General features: G+C 51.7%; 1 protein-coding gene across 1 annotated transcript in view; it reads left to right on the top strand.

The window, feature by feature from the left end:
* LOC144947424 (nucleolar RNA helicase 2-like) overlaps positions 1–20,142 on the top strand; it is a 38,749-nt gene that overhangs the window by 17,388 nt on the left and 1,219 nt on the right. The window contains exons 8-17 of the mRNA XM_078876673.1: positions 671–973; positions 1,226–1,374; positions 11,080–11,301; positions 12,253–12,414; positions 12,834–12,953; positions 13,307–13,380; positions 13,471–13,630; positions 15,603–15,740; positions 16,878–16,922; positions 20,070–20,142. Of these exons, the coding sequence (XP_078732799.1) occupies positions 671–973; positions 1,226–1,374; positions 11,080–11,301; positions 12,253–12,414; positions 12,834–12,953; positions 13,307–13,380; positions 13,471–13,630; positions 15,603–15,740; positions 16,878–16,922; positions 20,070–20,142 (1,446 nt within the window). The remainder of the gene's footprint in view (positions 1–670; positions 974–1,225; positions 1,375–11,079; positions 11,302–12,252; positions 12,415–12,833; positions 12,954–13,306; positions 13,381–13,470; positions 13,631–15,602; positions 15,741–16,877; positions 16,923–20,069) is intronic.

The raw sequence follows: 20,142 nt of genomic DNA, 5'->3' as shown, positions 1-20,142 counted from the left end.
CTTTCCCGGCACACTGAGGAGGGAGATGCCCCTGTAGTTGTTACAGTCTGTGGGGGGTCCCCCTTTCTAAAGTGGGGGACCACCAGGGCATCCTTCCAATCCTGCAGAACCCATCCAACATTTTGCTTGGGAGATCATCTCTGCAGGGTGCTTTTCCTGGTCTCAGACTCTGGATCGCCTTCTGTACTTCGTCAACAGATGGCACATCAGCCAACCACTCACAGGGGGTGGCTACTTCTTCCAATATTTGAGGCACGGCAGCCTCAGCAGGGTTATCCCCACTTGCCCCACGATGTTTTCCAGGCTGAGGGATATCCCCTCCCCCAGGACCTCACAGAAATGCTCAGCAAATCTGCAAACATGTTCCTGGGGGTCAGAGATTGGATCACAGTTCTTTCCCCAGACACTCACGCAGACACTCACGCAGACACTCACGCAGACACTCAGTCACCCCTCTATGCATGGCCTGCTTCGACTGGGGCACAGCATACGGGCCCCAGAGTGTGTCGCTCCACCACTCGCTAATCACTTTCCACTCACTCGTACGGACACTCACCATGGTGATCACCATCGCCATTCGCAGTGGCATCTTTGTTCACGTCTCGCCGCGCTCCCCTCACCCCCCTCACCACCCCCCCCCCCCTCCTCACCCCTCTCCTCACCCCCACAGTGCAGCAGATCCGTTCTGGGCTGGACGTGCTGGTGGGCACGCCGGGCCGACTCCGCGACCTTATCCAGAACCACGGCCTGAGGCTCCGCGCGAAGCACACCAACGAAGAGGAGGACTCCATCAAGAAGAAGAAGGATGAGGAGGTGGTGGAGGAGGTGGAGAAGGAGGAGAAGAAGGGGGCAAAGAAGAGTGGAGGGAAGGAGGATGGCGTACGCCACGTGGTGCTGGACGAGGTGGACCAGATGCTGGACATGGGCTTTGCCGATCAGGTGGAGGAGATCCTGGGATGCATCTACAGCAAGGGTGAGTGCCAGCGATGGATGGAGAGACGTAGACAGAGATGGATGGATAGAGACAGAGAGAGAGGCAATCTGTCTTTCTCTGTGTGCGTTTGTCTCTCCCCGTGTGTCTCTCCCCGTGTTTCACTGTGTCTTTCTCTCCCCACGTCTCTCTCTCTCTCCGCATCTTTCTCCGTGTCTCTCTCGCTGTGTCTCTCTCTCCCCGTGTCCCTCTCACCGTGTCTCCCCACCGTGTCTCCCCACCTTGTCTCCGCAGCATCCCCAGAAAACAACCCACAGACTCTGCTCTTCTCAGCCACGTGCCCTCCCTGGGTGTTCAAGGTCGCCCAGAAGTTCATGAAGGAGACGTGGAGACGTGTGGACCTCATGGGCACTGAGAAGACCCGAGCAGCCACCACCGTGCAGGTGAGACGCAGAGACTCACCCACACACCCACACAATCACCTACTCACCAACTCACCCACACACTCATCCACTCACTCACCCACACAATCACTGACTCACCCACACACTGACTCATCCACTCACCAACTCACCCACACAATCACCTACTCACCAACTCGCCCACACACTCACTCATCCTCTCACTCACCCACACAATCACTGACTCACCCACACACTCACTCATCCACTCATGCACTCACCCACACAATCACCTACTCACTCACCCACCCACCCACTCACCCATTCACTCAACCGCTCACTCACCCATACACTCACGCACTCACCCACGTACTCATCCACTCACTCACCCACGCACTCACCCACCTACTCACCCACGCACTCACCCACCTACTCACTCACACAATCACCGACTCACCCACCCATTCACTCAACCGCTCACTCACCCATACACTCACGCACTCACCCATGCACTCACTCACGCACTCATCCACACACTCACCCACTCACTCACCTGCACTCAATCAAACACCAGGTGGCGCTGCACGCTCACCCACACATACAAAGCAGCCCCATGTAGCCGTCGCTGGCTGTCAGGGCAACGTTAGCGAGTGAGTGGTGAGGCTTGCAACACTTTCCCGGCCGCCTTTGTCTCTCCCCAGTGCTGGTGGGTGAGTGAGTGTGTGGGTGATTGAGTTGGTGAGAGTGTGTGTGAGTGGTTAGGTGTGTGAGTGGGGGAGTGGGTGTATGAATGGGTGTGTGTGTGAGTGAATGGATTAGTGAGTAATTGGGTGAGTAAGCGGGTGGGTAAGTGAGTGGTTGAGTGAGTGAGTGTGTGGGTGATTGAGTTGGTGAGAGTGTGGGTGAGTGGTTGGGTGTGTGAGTGGGGGAGTGGGTGTATGAATGGGTGTGTGTGTGAGTGAATGGATTAGTGAGTAATTTGGTGAGTAAGCAGGTGGGTAAGTGAGTGGTTGAGTGAGTGAGTGGGTGAGTGTGTAAGTAAGTGATTGAGTGAGTTGCTTCGTGATTGAGTTGGCAAATTAGTGAGTGAGGTAGGTGAGTGAGCGAGTGAGTTGGTGGGTTAGTGAGTGAGTTTGTGCATTATTGAGTGAGTAGGTGAGTGGTTAATGAGTGGGTGGTTGAGTGGGTGAGTGAGGTGGTGAGTGGGTGGTTGAGTGGGTGAGTGAGTGGGTGGTTGAGTAGGTGAGTGAGTTGATGAGTGGCTGAGTGAATGGGTGGGTGTGTGGTTGAGTGAGTGGATCAGTGAGCGAGAGAGTTGGTGAGTGTGCGAGTGAGTGAGGCCGCTGGACGATCAGCCTTCACAGCCACCGCTGCTGCTGCACTTGGCCCACCCACAAGGCCATGTGGCTTACCTGGGGCAGCTTTGTCTTTGTGTGTCCGTCGTGCTGGGGGTGGGCGGGCAAAAATTTCTGGCCATGCAAATCGATTCCCGGCTCATGGCCACCTCCCAGTGGCATCATCGGCACATCCGGAGGATCCGTCCTCCTTCACCTCTCAGCAGAGGTCGCAAACGGGTTTTGATTCCTTACCCGTACCCGTACCGGGCCGCACCAGGGTCGCAAATGGTTAGCCGTTCCCGGCCGGGTACGGGTAGCCGTTCCCTACCCGTACCCTACCCGAAATGAGTGACAAACGGCTACTCAACAGTGACTCACGGCCTACCCGTACCCGTACCCGGCCGCACCAGGGCCGCAAACGGCTACCCGTACCCGGCCGGGTACGGGTAGCCGGGTATCGGGTAGGGTACGGGTATCGGGTACCCGGTTGCGACCTCTGCGTCTCAGTGTGCTCAGCCTTGAATGTGTCGTATGGTCACCCCCTCTGATGCTGGCGGTAGTGGTGATGTTTGTGATAGTGGTGATGTTTGTGTTGATGTTGAGTGATTGTGGTGGTGTTGGTGATAGTGATGTTAGTGGTACTGATGTTCGTGATTGTAATGTTCGTGATGGTGTTGATGTTGAGTGGTGGTGGTGATGTTGTTGAGTGATGGTGAGTGATGTTAAGTGATGTTGAGTGATGGTGAGTGGTTTTGTTGGTGGTCAGTGTTGATGTTGTTGATGGTGAGTGGTCGTGAGTGGTGGTGATGTTGTTGAGTGGTGATGGTGATGATGATAATGTTGATGTTGAGTGATGGTGACAACGACGATGTTGTTGATGATGCTGAGTTGTGATGTTGATGATGTTGAGTTCCAGCTGAGACTTCCTCTTGTCACTCAGTTCCTGTAAAACCCCCCCAGCAGAGCAGCAGCAGCAGCCCCATTGTCACAGCTTCTCAGAATCTGAGCGTGAGTGAGCGAGTGTCTGTGTGTGTGTCTGTGTGTGTGTCTGTGTGTGGGGGGAGCGGTAGTGTAGCGATCAGCTCGCTGCTCTATGAATCTGGCGACCCGGGTTCGATTCCCGCTTACGGCCAACATCAGTGATAGCGATGATCTGAGCCGGTCCTGGGCCTCCCGTAGGTCGACTCTGCCTCAAATTAGTACCTGGTGCGATGTGTAAACATCGCCGCTAGGGAGACAAAGGCGGCCGGGCGTGGTGTGTGCCACCTACCCCCTCGTGTGTCATGCCAGCCTTCATAGTTGCTCGATAACAGCACTTGCCCGAACAGTCTGTTATAGGCTATACGGGGAATATTTGTCTTGTCTGTCTCTTTGTGTTTGTCTGTGTGTCAGTGTGTCAGTATGTGTATGTGTGTCTCTGTGTGTATGTGTGTCTGTATACGTGTGTGTGTGTGTTTCGTGAGTGTTTGTGTGTGAATGTGTGTACGTGTCAGTGTGTGTGTACGTGAGTGTTTGTGTGTCTGGCCGTGTGTACATGTGAGTGTGTGAGTACGTGTCTGTATGTACGTGTTTGAGTGTGTGTACTTGTGTCTGTGTGAATCTGCGTGTCTGTATGAGTGAGTTTGTACGTGTGAGTGTGCACGTGTAGGTGTGTGTGTACATGTGTAGGTGCATGCGTGTACTTGTAGAGGTGTGTGTGTGAGTCTGCTTGCAAGCTTGACTGAGCTTGACTAAACGTGCGCTGCGGTTGTTGGAGATGTAAATCTAATCTCCATTTCCCGCAATTGTCAAGGGGCATGTGGGGGCGCTTGGCTCTTGTATGTAGGTGAAAGAGTGTCTGTGTGTGTGTGAATGAGAGTGTGTGGGGAGCGCTGGTGTAGCCGGTAGCGCGCTGCACTATGAACCCGGCGACCCGGGTTAGATTCCCGCTCACGGCAAACACCAGTGGTGACGATTATCTGAACCGGTCCTGGGCCTCCCCTAGGTCGACTCGGCCCCAAATGAGTACCTGGTGCGATGTGTAAACATCGCCGCTAGAGAGACAAAGGCGGTCGGGCGTGGTGTTGGCCACCCACCCCCTCGTGTGCTGTGCCGGCCTTTATAGGTGCTGCTTGCTAACAGCACTTGCCCCAACAGTCTGTTACAGGCTATATGGGGGACCCTTAGTCTTTGTAGTTAAGGGAACGGGAGTCTAGTAGTGATTAGCGCTACGCTGCGCTATGAACCTGGCAGCAACCCGATTTCGATTCTTGCTCACGGCCACCAACAACAGTGATAGCTATTATCTGAACCATTCCTGGACCTCCCCTTGGTCGACTCAGCCTCGAAGCCAGGCGGGCGTGGTCCTGGCCGCCCACCCCCCCCCCTTGTGCCGGCCTTCATCGCTGTTGCTACTTGCTACGAACAGCACTTGACCAAACAGTCGGTTGAGGCTACGTGGGCTAGCTTTGTCTTTACCTTGGTGTGGGTCTGTGTCTAGGTGAGTGGATTTTCCCGGAAGGTTATTGTTTACTTGTCCGGTATGTGGATAGGTGAGAAGAGTATGTGTGTGGGTGTGTATGTGTAGGTGTGTAGGTGTGTATGTGTGTGGGTGGGGAGTAGTCGTGTCACGGTTAGCGCTACGCTGCGTTACGAACCCGACGGAGACCCGAGTTCGATTCCCGCTCACGGCCACCAGTGGTGACGATTATCTGAACCGGTCTTGGGCCTCCCCTAGGTCGACTCTGGCTCACATGAGTGCCCGGTGCGGTGTGTAAACCTCGCCACTGGGGAGACAAAGGCGGCTGGGCGTGGTGCTGGCCACCCACCCCCCCTCGTTTACCAGAGTGCCGGTAATCATAGGTGCTGCTCGCCAACAGCAATTGCCCCAACAGTCTGTTAAGGCTATACAGGGGATCTTTGTGTGTGTGTAGAAACATCTGCGCCAGTTTGAAACATTCAGGTTGGTGTCCCTACAAAATCGTTCCTGGGTTTAACCTGCAGGGCTGGATTGCAGTGTGAGCTCATAGATCGCCTGCCAGAGGGGCTCATCACTGAGCTCCTCTGGCAGGCGATCTATCGGTGAGCTCCCGTGGCAGGCGAGGAAGCTGCATTGGCTGGGTCACATTGTGGCCCACGTGCCCAGCCACCGCATGCCCAGGCAGCCGATGTTCTCATCATCGCCACTAGGGGAGACAAAGGCAGCCGGGCGTGGTGCTGGCAACCTCTACCCCGCTCGTGTGCTGTGATTCTCTAACAGCACTTGTCTTTGTCAGTTTAGATGAGCAGGTGAATGATTGGGCGCCGTAGTGGCTAGGAGATTTCGATTTAAAGCTTTCGTGACTGCAGGGATTCATTCTTGGTTATTTCGGTAAAGCCACGTAGAAGGGAAATAATAAAATAATAAAAATAAAATGAAATTCTCGCGACGTTTCGGCCACAACGCAAGCAGCCATCCTCAGGTGAAGAAACAGAGCTGTCGGATATAAAACGCTCCAATGAACACTGCTAAGCTTAATTTAGGAGCTTTCGTGACTGCAGGAATTATTCTTTGGTTCTTTTCGGTTAAGTCACGTCTAAAAATAAAATAATAAATTAAAATAACATATTACGACGTTTCGATTGCAACACAAGCAATCGTCATCAGGTATAAAAGAAATAGCAACAAAAATCTAACTAGAAAACTATAGACAGACATACAAGCAGACAGACATCACAACGGCACACAGAGAGAGGACACAAATCGGCACAAAGAGAGGGGTCGTTTCTGTGACGGTCCCTTAAATATAGAGAGGGGGGGCGGGGACGGAGAGAGGGAGGGGGCAGAGAGAATTAGCATATCAATGAGTGTACGGCAACGTACTGCTGTTGCAAGTAAGATGACAATGTGGAACGGGCACGCAAAATTGAAAACGGGCACGCAAAATTGAAAATTAGGAGACAGGCACACGAAAATTAAATAACCTAGCAAAATATCGAAATGTGATGTAATACAACACAGAGAGTCGGTTAACACACAATTAACGCATAGCCTGGTTGATTACGTGTTTCAAAATTTGCTAAGTTAGAATTTTAAGTGTGAAAATTCCAAAGAGAGGACACAGGCAGAGAGAACAAATTGCCAGAAAGAAAAAGGATAAGCTTAAAACTTCCCCGTAGAAGTGGTTCAATCTTAATTTAGGAGCTTTCGTGACTGCAGGAATTATTCTTTGGTTCTTTTCGGTTAAGTCACGTCTAAAAATAAAATAATAAATTAAAATAACATATTACGACATTTCGATTGCAACACAAGCAATCGTCATCAGGTATAAAAGAAATAGCAACAAAAATCTAACTAGAAAACTATAGACAGACATACAAGCAGACAGACATCACAACGGCACACAGAGAGAGGACACAAATCGGCACAAAGAGAGGGGTCGTTTCTGTGACGGTCCCTTAAATATAGAGAGGGGGGGCGGGGACGGAGAGAGGGAGGGGGCAGAGAGAATTAGCATATCAATGAGTGTACGGCAACGTACTGCTGTTGCAAGTAAGATGACAATGTGGAACGGGCACGCAAAATTGAAAACGGGCACGCAAAATTGAAAATTAGGAGACAGGCACACGAAAATTAAATAACCTAGCAAAATATCGAAATGTGATGTAATACAACACAGAGAGTCGGTTAACACACAATTAACGCATAGCCTGGTTGATTACGTGTTTCAAAATTTGCTAAGTTAGAATTTTAAGTGTGAAAATTCCAAAGAGAGGACACAGGCAGAGAGAACAAATTGCCAGAAAGAAAAAGGATAAGCTTAAAACTTCCCCGTAGAAGTGGTTCAATCTTAATTTAGGAGCTTTCGTGACTGCAGGAATTATTCTTTGGTTCTTTTCGGTTAAGTCACGTCTAAAAATAAAATAATAAATTAAAATAACATATTACGACGTTTCGATTGCAACACAAGCAATCGTCATCAGGTATAAAAGAAATAGCAACAAAAATCTAACTAGAAAACTATAGACAGACATACAAGCAGACAGACATCACAACGGCACACAGAGAGAGGACACAAATCGGCACAAAGAGAGGGGTCGTTTCTGTGACGGTCCCTTAAATATAGAGAGGGGGGGCGGGGACGGAGAGAGGGAGGGGGCAGAGAGAATTAGCATATCAATGAGTGTACGGCAACGTACTGCTGTTGCAAGTAAGATGACAATGTGGAACGGGCACGCAAAATTGAAAACGGGCACGCAAAATTGAAAATTAGGAGACAGGCACACGAAAATTAAATAACCTAGCAAAATATCGAAATGTGATGTAATACAACACAGAGAGTCGGTTAACACACAATTAACGCATAGCCTGGTTGATTACGTGTTTAAAAATTGACTTAACCGAAAAGAACCAAAGAATAATTCCTGCAGTCACGAAAGCTCCTAAATTAAGATTGAACCACTTCTACGGGGAAGTTTTAAGCGTATCCTTTTTCTTTCTGGCAATTTGTTCTCTCTGCCTGTGTCCTCTCTTTGGAATTTTCACACTTAAAATTCTAACTTAGCAAATTTTGAAACACGTAATCAACCAGGCTATGCGTTAATTGTGTGTTAACTGACTCTCTGTGTTGTATTACATCACATTTCGATATTTTGCTAGGTTATTTAATTTTCGTGTGCCTGTCTCCTAATTTTCAATTTTGCGTGCCCGTTTTCAATTTTGCGTGCCCGTTCCACATTGTCATCTTACTTGCAACAGCAGTACGTTGCCGTACACTCATTGATATGCTAATTCTCTCTGCCCCCTCCCTCTCTCCGTCCCCGCCCCCCCTCTCTATATTTAAGGGACCGTCACAGAAACGACCCCTCTCTTTGTGCCGATTTGTGTCCTCTCTCTGTGTGCCGTTGTGATGTCTGTCTGCTTGTATGTCTGTCTATAGTTTTCTAGTTAGATTTTTGTTGCTATTTCTTTTATACCTGATGACGATTGCTTGTGTTGCAATCGAAACGTCGTAATATGTTATTTTAATTTATTAATTTATTTTTAGACGTGACTTAACCGAAAAGAACCAAAGAATAATTCCTGCAGTCACGAAAGCTCCTAAATTAAGATTGAACCACTTCTACGGGGAAGTTTTAAGCTTATCCTTTTTCTTTCTGGCAATTTGTTCTCTCTGCCTGTGTCCTCTCTTTGGAATTTTCACACTTAAAATTCTAACTTAGCAAATTTTGAAACACGTAATCAACCAGGCTATGCGTTAATTGTGTGTTAACCGACTCTCTGTGTTGTATTACATCACATTTCGATATTTTGCTAGGTTATTTAATTTTCGTGTGCCTGTCTCCTAATTTTCAATTTTGCGTGCCCGTTTTCAATTTTGCGTGCCCGTTCCACATTGTCATCTTACTTGCAACAGCAGTACGTTGCCGTACACTCATTGATATGCTAATTCTCTCTGCCCCCTCCCTCTCTCCGTCCCCGCCCCCCCTCTCTATATTTAAGGGACCGTCACAGAAACGACCCCTCTCTTTGTGCCGATTTGTGTCCTCTCTCTGTGTGCCGTTGTGATGTCTGTCTGCTTGTATGTCTGTCTATAGTTTTCTAGTTAGATTTTTGTTGCTATTTCTTTTATACCTGATGACGATTGCTTGTGTTGCAATCGAAACGTCGTAATATGTTATTTTAATTTATTATTTTATTTTTAGACGTGACTTAACCGAAAAGAACCAAAGAATAATTCCTGCAGTCACAAAAGCTCCTAAATTAAGATTGAACCACTTCTACGGGGAAGTTTTAAGCTTATCCTTTTTCTTTCTGGCAATTTGTTCTCTCTGCCTGTGTCCTCTCTTTGGAATTTTCACACTTAAAATTCTAACTTAGCAAATTTTGAAACACGTAATCAACCAGGCTATGCGTTAATTGTGTGTTAACCGACTCTCTGTGTTGTATTACATCACATTTCGATATTTTGCTAGGTTATTTAATTTTCGTGTGCCTGTCTCCTAATTTTCAATTTTGCGTGCCCGTTTTCAATTTTGCGTGCCCGTTCCACATTGTCATCTTACTTGCAACAGCAGTACGTTGCCGTACACTCATTGATATGCTAATTCTCTCTGCCCCCTCCCTCTCTCCGTCCCCGCCCCCCCTCTCTATATTTAAGGGACCGTCACAGAAACGACCCCTCTCTTTGTGCCGATTTGTGTCCTCTCTCTGTGTGCCGTTGTGATGTCTGTCTGCTTGTATGTCTGTCTATAGTTTTCTAGTTAGATTTTTGTTGCTATTTATTTTATACCTGATGACGATTGCTTGTGTTGCAATCGAAACGTCGTAATATGTTATTTTAATTTATTATTTTATTTTTAGACGTGACTTAACCGAAAAGAACCAAAGAATAACTGCTAAGCTTGGCAGCGTATTTTAAGCTGGTTGGGAGGAGGGGAGAGAGCCTTGACAAAGGAGTTTACATAACAGAGGAATTTAGCATATTGATGACAAATGCAGATATGGGGTTAGCCACTCCTTGCGGAATGTGTAGTCTCTCTCCCCGTGGTCGTGTGGATTTTTCTCCAGGTCCTCAGGTTTTTGCCCTCCACGTTTAGAAACAGCGTCATGCATTCAGAGTTTTCACAGCCATGAATTTCTTCCGTGGTGATACTCCACTTCGTTGGGCTACACACAGCTCAGTGGGGCCTTTACCTGGTGAAATAAAAATGGTTCATGGTTTTATAATTGGTGACGGTCTAAGCGTATATGAAGTGTGCGTCCCCATGTCTCACCACGTCCCCCCCCACCTCCTCTCTACCCCACCCCCTCCTCCGTGTGTCACTGTATGTCTCTCTCCGCCCGTGTCTGTCTCACCCCTTGTCTCCGTGTCCCCCTCCCCCCCTGTGTCTCTCACTGCATTTCTCCCCCCATGTCTCTCTCATCGTCTCTCTTTACCACTCAGCGTGTCTCACCACGTGTCTCTCTCACCGTGTCTCTCTCTCACCGTGTCTGTCTCTCACCGCGTGTCTCTCTCTCACTGTGTCTGTCTCTCACCGCGTGTCTCTCACCGCGTGTCTCTCACCGCGTGTCTCTCTCACCGTGTCTGTCACCGTGTTTCTCACCGCATGTCTCTGTCACCGCGTGTCTCTCTCACCGCGTGTCTCTCTCACCGCGTGTCTCACCGTGTCTCTCACCGTGTCTCTCTCTCACCGCATTTCTCTCTCACCCCATGTCTGTGTCAGGCAGCACCTGGCCGTATCTCCGTGTCTCTCACCGCATGTCTCTGTCTCATCACGTCTCTCACTGTGCGTCTCCATCTCACCCCGTGTCTGTGCGAGGCAGCATGTGCCCAGGTCTCTGTGTGTCGGCGCGTGTCTCTCACCGCGTGTCTCTCACCGCATGTCTCTCACCGCGTGTCTCTCACTGCGTGTCTCTCACCGCGTGTCTCTCCGTGTCTCTCGGACACAGCATCTGGCCGTGTGCTGCCCACGCTCGGAGCGTGCCGTCTGCCTGGGCTCCGTGCTGCGGGTCTACGCTGCGGGGTTACCGGGAGGTAACGGGGTCAGCCCCGTGGGGTCATCGGGAGGTCACGGGGTCACCTCCGTGGGGTCGTCGCGAGGCCGCGCCATCGTCTTCTGCGAGACCAAGAGGGAGGCGGCTGAGCTCGCGCTCAGCCCGGCCATCGCGCAGGTGCGGTGGCGCACTGTACCACACTGTACCATTGTACCACACTGTGCCACACTGTACCACACTGTACCACACAGTGGGGGCCATCGAGGCTCAGCGTCTGTGTGTAAGTGTGTGTGTCTGTGTCTAACAGGAGGCCCAGTGTCTGTGTGTGTCTCAGTGTCTGTGTCTCAGTGTGTGTGTGTGTCTGTGTGTCTAACAGGAGGCTTGGTGTGTGTGTGTCTCAGTGTTTGTGTGTCTGTGTGTCTAACAGGAGGCTCAGTGTTTGTGTGACTGTGTGTCTAACAGGAGGCCCAGTGTCTGTGTCTCAGTGTCTCAGTGTCTATGTCTCAGTGTGTCTGTGTCTGTGTGTCTTAACAGGAGGCTCAGTGTGCTGTGTGTGTTTGTTTCCGTGTGTCTGTGTCTCAGTGTCTGTGTCTCAGTGTGTCTGTGTCTATGTGTCTAACAAGAGGCCCAGTGTCTGTGTGTCAGTGTCTGTGTGTCAGTGTCTCAGTGTTTGTGTGTCTGTGTGTCTAACAGGAGGCCCAGTGTCTGTGTGTGTCTCAGTGTCTGTGTCTCAGTGTGTGTTTGTCTGTGTGTCTAACAGGAGGCTCAGTGTCTGTGTGTCAGTGTTTCAGTGTTTGTGTGTCTGTGTGTCTAACAGGAGGCCCAGTGTCTGTGTGTCAGTGTTTCAGTGTCTGTGTCTCTGTGTGTGTGTCTCAGTGTCTCAGTGTCTGTATTTTATTGTGTGTGTGTGTCTGTGTGTCTCTGTCTCAGTGTCTGTGTCTCAGTGTTTGTGTCTCAATGTTTGTGTGTCTCTGTCTCAGTGTTTGTGTGTCTGTGTCTCTGTCTCAGTGTTTGTGTTTCTCGGTGTCTGTCTCAGTTTTTGTGTCTCAGTGTTTGTGTGTTTGTGTGTCTGTGTGTCTCTGTCTCAGTGTCTATGTCTCAGTGTGTGTGTGTCTGTGTGTCTAACAGGAGGCCCAGTGTCTGCATGGTGACGTACCACAACAGCAGAGGGAGGCGTGTCTGCGCGCGTTCCGCTCCGGTGCCGTCCGCGTTCTGGTGGCCACCGACGTGGCGGCTCGCGGCCTCGATGTGCCGGAGGTGGAGCTCGTGGTGCAGTGCCAGCCCCCGCACGTACGGACGCACGCACACACAAAGACAAAGATCCCCCATATAGCCTTAACAGACTGGAGGGGCAAGTGCTGTTAGCGAGCACCTATGAAGGCCGGAACGGTACACGAGGGGGTGGGTGGCCAGCACCACGCCCGGCCGCCTTTGTCTCCCCAGTGGCGATGTTTACACGCCGCAACAGGTACTCACTTGAGGCTGAGTCGACCTAGGGGAAGCCCAGGACTGGTTCAGACAATCGTCACTGGTGTTGACCCGAGTCGTCGAGTTCGTAGCGCAGCGCGCTAACCGCTGCACTACCACGCACACGTACACACACACATACGCACACACATGCACGCACACACATACCTACACACACTAACCCACCCACTCACCTACCCACTCACTTTCTCTCCCCCTCTCTCTCTCTACCCCTGGTGCAGGATGTGGAGTCTTACATCCATCGCAGTGGGCGCACCGGGAGGGCCGGCAGGACCGGGATATCCATCTGCTTCTACGAGGAGAGAGACGCTGGAACCCTGAGGGCAATCGAGAGCAAGGCGGTACGATACGGAGAGAGAGGGATACATGCTGGTGCCCTCAGGGCAGTAGAGAGAGATACACGCTGGTGCCCTCAGGGCAGTAGAGAGAGAGAGGGATACACGCTGGTGCCCTCAGGGCAGTAGAAAGCGAGGCGGTACGATACGGAGAGAGAGAGAGAGATGCACGCTGGTGCTCTCAGGGCAGTAGAGAGCTCTTGTCTCTGTGTGTCTGTCTTTGTCTTTCTGTCTGTGTCTCCTCTCTGTCTTTGTGTGTCTGTGTCACTGTGTCACTGTGTCTCTGTGTCACTGTGTCTCTGTGTCACTGTGTCTCTGTCACTGTGTCTCTGTGTCACTGTGTCTTTGTGTCTGTGCAGGGCTTCGTGTTCAAGAGAATCGCCGTTCCCTCGGCTAATGAAGTCCTCGCTGCCTCTACACAGGACGTCATCAGGTACCAGTACCAGCAGTACTCGTACCAGTGCTACAGTACCACCATCATTATCAGTGTCTCCTCACAGTGTCTCTGTCCCCGTGTCCACAGGTCCCTGGAGTCTGTCTCTGCTCGCGTCGTCTCGCGCTTCCGTGTCTCCGTGGAGAAGATGCTGTCCCACAGAGACCCCTGGGAGCTGCTGTCGGCCGCTCTCTCCTTGCTCGCGGGGTACGAGGGAGACGACAACAGGTCCCTGCTCACATCCCTCAAGGTCGTCCACTCAATCACTCACGCATTCACTCACTCATTCACTCGCGCACTCGCTCACGCACTCACGCACTCACGCACTCACTCACGCACGCACTCACTCACTCACTCACGCACTCACTCACTCACGCACTCACCCACACACTCACTTGTGCACTCACTGACTCCTCCACTCACTCACGCACTAACTCATGCACTAACTCACGCACTTAACTCACGCACTTAACTCACGCACTAACTCACGCACTAACTCACGCACTAACTCACGCACTAGCTCACGCACTCGCTCACGCACTCACTCACTCACGCACTCACACACTCCTCCACTCACTCATTCACTCGCGCACGCACTCACTCACTCACCCACTCACTCACCCACGCACTCACCCACGCACTCACCCACGCACTCACTCGCGCACGCACTCACTGACTCCTCCACTCACTCCTCTAGTCACTCACGCACTAACTCACACACTAACTCACGCACTAACTCACGCACTAACTCACGCACTAACTCACGCACTAACTCACGCACTAACTCACGCACTAACTCACGCACTAACTCACGCACTAGCTCACGCACTCGCTCACGCACTCACTCACTCACACACTCCTCCACTCACTCATTCACTCGCGCACGCACTCACTCACTCACCCACTCACTCACCCACGCACTCACCCACGCACTCACTCGCGCACGCACTCACTGACTCCTCCACTCGCTCCTCTCGTCACTCACGCACTAACTCACGCACTAACTCACGCACTAACTCACGCACTAACTCATGCACTAACTCACGCACTAACTCACGCACTAACTCACGCACTAGCTCACGCACTCGCTCACGCACTCACTCACTCACACACTCCTCCACTCACTCATTCACTCGCGCACGCACTCACTCACTCACCCACTCACTCACCCACGCACTCACCCACGCACTCACTCGCGCACGCACTCACTGACTCCTCCACTCACTCCTCTCGTCACTCACGCACTAACTCACGCACTAACTCACGCGCTCGCTCACGCGCTCGCTCACGCGCTCGCTCACGCGCTCACTCACTCGCTCACGCACTCGCTCACGCACTCACGCACTCACTGACTCCTCCACTCACTCCTCCACTCACTCCACTCTCATCCACTCACTCCTCCACTCACTCACTTGCAACTCTTCCTCCTGCTGTGCTGTCTTGTGTTTAGTTTGTTGTGCTGTGCTTAGTGTTGTCCCCTGCACCTCCGATTTGCGTGGTTGCCTACTTACGGCACGAAAGAGGTTCAACATACAGACATACAACCGACTACACACTACACTCCTATACACTACATTATAAACTACTGTATACTACACTACTGTACACTACACTATAGTATATACTACTATACACTACTATATACTTCCCCCGCACTTCCCATTAGCGTAGTTGGCTACGTTCGGTGCCAAACAAGTTCAACACACATACATCAGCATCACATCGGCAGTATCGGCAGGAGTGTCACTCACACGCGCTGGCTAGGAGATGTTAACTACCTCGCCTGGAGTGCTGGAGGTCGTGGATTCTATCCGGACCCTGACAACGCCTGCTGTAAATTTGGAGTTTGCTTGTCTCTCTCTCTCCCCGGATCCTCCGGTTTTCCCCCTCCACGTTTAAAATCAACATCGCGCGTTTAGAGTGTTTGGCTGCTGCAGGGCTCCACGACGCTCATTCTCTCACTGTTCATGTCTCTCACACACTGCACACACGCACACTACTCTACACACACTGCACTACACACAATTCTACACGCACTACACACACTGCACTACACACACTGCACATACACACTCCTCTACACACACGCTACTCTACACACACTACACACAATTCTACACACTACACACACTGCACTACACACACTGCACTACACACACTACACTACACACCACTCACTAATTATCTCTGTGTATCTCTCTCCGTTTCTCTTGTGTGTGCAGGGCTACACGACGCTGATTCTCCGATCCTCAGTGCCCCTGTCCCACTCCTCTGCGGCGTGGAGAGCCCTCAAGGAGGAGCTGGGAGAGCAGCGCGCGGAGGAGATGGTGCGCGGGATGAGGCTCCTCAAGGGAAAGACGGTGCGGAGAGACACGGGGGGAGAGAGAGACACGGGGAGAGAGAGAGACACGGGGAGAGAGAGAGACACGGGGAGAGAGAGAGAGACACGGGGAGAGAGAGACACGGGGAGAGAGCGAGAGACACGGGGAGAGAGCGAGAGACACGGGGAGAGAGCGAGAGACACGGGGAGAGAGCGAGACACGGGGAGAGAGAGAGACACGGGGAGAGAGAGAGACACGGGGAGAGAGAGAGACACGGGGAGAGAGAGAGACACGGGGAGAGAGAGAGACACGGGGAGAGAGAGAGACACGGGGAGAGAGCGAGAGACATGGGGAGAGAGCGAGAGACACGGGGAGAGAGCGAGAGACACGGGGAGAGAGAGAGACACGGGGAGAGAGAGAGACACGGGGAGAGAGAGAGACACGGGGAGAGAGAGAGACACGGGGAGAGAGAGAGACACGGGGAGAGAGAGAGACACGGGGAGAGAGAGAGACACGGGGAGAGAGAGAGACACGGGGAGAGAGAGAGAGAGAGACACGGGGAGAGAGAGAGAGAGAGACACGGGGAGAGAGAGAGAGAGAGACACGGGGAAACAGCTTCTGGAGAGAGGGGGCTAACTGGGCACAACATGGGCTGGAGAAGAGGTGGTTTGATGCAGTACGGGAGGATGTGGAGCTGAGTAGACTTGCCAATGGTACCAGTGGTATCAAATTCGGCCTCTGGAGGAGGCTCGTGAAGGATGCTGGTATTGGGCTAGTTCCAGGCTAGGGTGCACCTTGAGGCTACTGGGCAGTTGGAGACAGTCGCCCTCCAGCAATAACAGAGGGCAGAAGAGCGATGCGCACAACAAAGAGCGATGCTCACAACAACGAGCAGAACGCCGGGTGGCTAAAACACAGCAAGTTGGGACAGTGGGGGACACAGGTGGTGCATTGGCCAGTCATCTCAGTCGCTCAACCCATGGCACCTGCAAGGTCTGTCCCGTGACCTCCTGCTAGCAGATGTTCAACACTTCATGTGACCTCAAAGTGCACCTGGCCAGGCACAGATGCCGTTGGTGACGTCATCGCCACTTAGTGGCTAAAGGCGGTTGATGTTGTATTGCTGCATGTGTGTGAGTGTTGTTCTCACGAGCGTGTCCTCCTGTCTCTGTGTAGGGAGTTTGCTTTGACGTCCCAGAGAACAAAGTGGAGGAGATGAAGGTGAGAGTATCTGTGTGTGTGTTTGTGTGTCATCTGTAAGATGCGCTTGCCATTCTTCCACCCCGGTGGTGGGTGTACATCCAGAATCCCATTCAAACCTACAGTGGCCTCGTCTCAGATAACGTTTGAAAGTTACAAGCAAGAATGTCATCATTGCTTGCAACTGTGGTTGGCATCGTCCCGCCCCTCCTGTTACCGAGGGGAAATGGGTGAGGTTTAGGACTGTGGCTCATGCAGCTGCTTTGGGTACACGGTCCAAACCTCCACAGAGACCCTGGCTCACAAAGGAGGTGTTCCAGCTGGCTGAGAAAAAGTGACAGGCCCACTCCCACCGTGTACAGCATGCCACGTCAGAGAATGAGGCTTACTGCAGCCTTCTCTCAGATATACGGAGAGCCGTGAGGCACTGCAAGGATGTGTGGTGGTCGCGGGTTGCTGAAGAGATGGAGTCTGCCTCAGCCCACGATCACAAATCACTCTTTAACTCCATCAAAAAAGTTATGTATAGTACCATTCCTATCACCATCATTAGGGGAAAGAAAGGTGATCCGATCTCTGACCCCCAAGAATAGGTTTTCTGATTTCCTGAGCATTTCTGCGAGGTCTTGGGGGAGGGCAAATCCCTCAGCTTGGAAAACATCATGGGGCAAACTGGAGATGACCCTGCTGAGGCTGAAGTGCCTCTAATATTGTAAGAAGTAGTCACCCCCTGTGAGTGGCTGGCTGAGGTGTCATCTGTTGAGGAAGTACAGAAGGCGATCCAGAGTCTTCAGACCAAGGAAAGCGCCGGGCAGAGATGATCTCCCAAGCAAAATGTTGAGGGAGGGGGTGGCGTTTGTGCACAGACTGCCCTACATAACATCATAACAACAGTCTGAACCACTGGATGAGTTCCGTAGGATTGGAGGGATACCCTGGCAGTCCCCATCTTTAAGAAGGGGGATCGCACAGACTGTAACAACTACAAGGGAATCTCAGTGTGCCGGGAAAGGTCCTGGCAAGGATTATTCAACATCGCCTTGCCAGGCACACTGAGGAGAGGCTTGCGGAGCCCCAATGTGGTTTCTGGCCAGGGCGGTCCTGCACAGATGCCATATTTTCTGTCCGTCTACTACAGCAGAGTTGTCGGGGATTCCAACAAGACCTCCATATCTGCTTTATTGACCTGGTCAAGGCCTATTATACCATCAGTAGGCCTGGGCTCTGGGTTGTTCTTCGTGCTTTTGGAGTCCCTGACTCTGCTCACAATCATTAAGGACCTTCTTGATGGTGGGCAGGCCCGGGTAAAACTCCGTGGCCGGGAGTCAGAGCCATTCCCTGCACACCTTGGGATGGGACAAGGATGTCCTTTGACTCCCACATTATTTAACATCTATTTTGATCATGTTGTTCGTGAAGCCTTTGATGGTTGTACCGGAGGAATTTCTTTCTGGTACAGATACAATGGGAGGTTAATGGATGCCCGGGTGCGGTCAAGGGATGGCTCCCTATTGGTCAACCACGTTATGTATGCCGATGATCTGATAATTGCTACTAACTTGGAGGAGAAGTTGGAGGCGCTGCTGCTGAACCTGCAGCGTGCGACTAAGAGGTGGGGCGTTACCATCAGCCCCACCGAAACTAAGCTCCTGCCGGAGTATTTTTGTGTTATCAAACACTCCACCCCCATAACTCCAAAATGGTCATTGGGCATTTGTGGAGAGAGTGGAGAGTTGTCCATACCTGGTCAGTGTGCTCATGACTGGCTTCGGTTTGACAAGAGGTCTCACTCCGAAGCAGTTGATCGGCATTATCTTTTCATTGGCTGCGTAACGCTTTGTGGAAGCTACTTGGTCAGTCACTCCACATGAAGCTTCGGGTCTTCTGAGCCACACAGTCATTCCTTCCCTTCTCTACGCTTGCGAAACGTGGACCCGCCCTAATGGAACATCTTCGCCGGTTAGAAATATTTAGGCTGGCCTGCCTACAGTGCATCCTGGGTTTAACCAGGCTGGTTTGTGTGAGGAGCTCACAAATCCTTGAAAGATATGGACAAAGTCTCATCGGTGAGCTCCTCCGGCAGGCAAGGCTGCATTGCCTGGGTCATGTAGCCCGCATGCCCAGCCACCGCATGCCTAAACAGCTTTTGTGCGGCCGGATAGAGGGGGGCTAAACGGGTGTGGCACCGATGGAACCAGCGGTGTCAAGATCGGCCGCTGTGGAGGAGGCTTGTGAAAGATGCTGCTACTGGGCAATTGGAGGCAGTCGCCCTCCAGCAACATTGGAGGGCAGAGGAGCGACGCTCACAACAACGTGTGGTGGCTAAAGCACAACAAGTTGGTACAGTAGAGGGGGCACAGGTGGTGCATCAGCCAGTCATCTTAGTCAGTCGACCCGTGGCACCTGGGTCTGTCCCCTGACTTGCCAGCGGGCGTTCGACACTTCACGTGGCCTCAAGGTGCACATAGCCTGGCACAAGTGTCGTGGTGACGTCACCGCCACTTAGTGGCGAATGGCGGTTGTTGTTGTTGCTGTGTGGGTGAGCAGTAGTATTGCGGTTAGTGCACTGCGCTATGAACCTGGCGACCCGGGTTCATTTCCCGCTCATGGCCAACACCAGTGACGATTATCTGAACCAGTCCTGGGCCTCCCCTAGGTCGATTCGGCCTCAAATGAGTACCTGGTGGGGTTTGTAAACATCGCTACGATCGAGACAGAGGCGGCCGGGCGTGGTGTTGGTCACCCACCCCCTTCATGTAAAGTAACGGCCTTCATAAGTAGCAGCATTTGAACTATTTGCTATTTAAATTTTACCAGGTAAGGCCCATTGAGCTTTGTAGCTCTTTCAGAAGCGACCTTACCACAAATGATAGCCCAACCCCAAGTGACTTATAATTTTTTAATTTATAGCAGCGACCAACTACTCTAATCACGGTGGTGACGTCGATTCTAAATGTGGAGGGAAAAACCGGAGGACCTGGAGAAAATTCCACGTAGTGACCACCACGGGGAGAGAGAGAGAGACGCAGACTTCAAATCTACAGCAGCAGCAGGCATCGTCAGGGTCTGGGATCAAACACACAGCCTCCTGCACACCAAGCGAGGTGGTTAACATCTCCCCGGTTAGCGAGGCTCAAACAAATGGTGGTTGCGTGTGTCTCTGTGCAGGCTGCGTGGCCTCCGTCCAAGCGATGGACCCTGGAGGAGACGGACGAGCGGCCGGATTTGGAGGAAATCAACT

This window comes from Lampetra fluviatilis, chromosome 45, assembly GCF_964198595.1.
Source record: "Lampetra fluviatilis chromosome 45, kcLamFluv1.1, whole genome shotgun sequence".
Taxonomy (NCBI): Eukaryota; Metazoa; Chordata; class Hyperoartia; order Petromyzontiformes; family Petromyzontidae; genus Lampetra; species Lampetra fluviatilis.
This window is presented reverse-complemented; position numbering and strand designations above follow the sequence as displayed.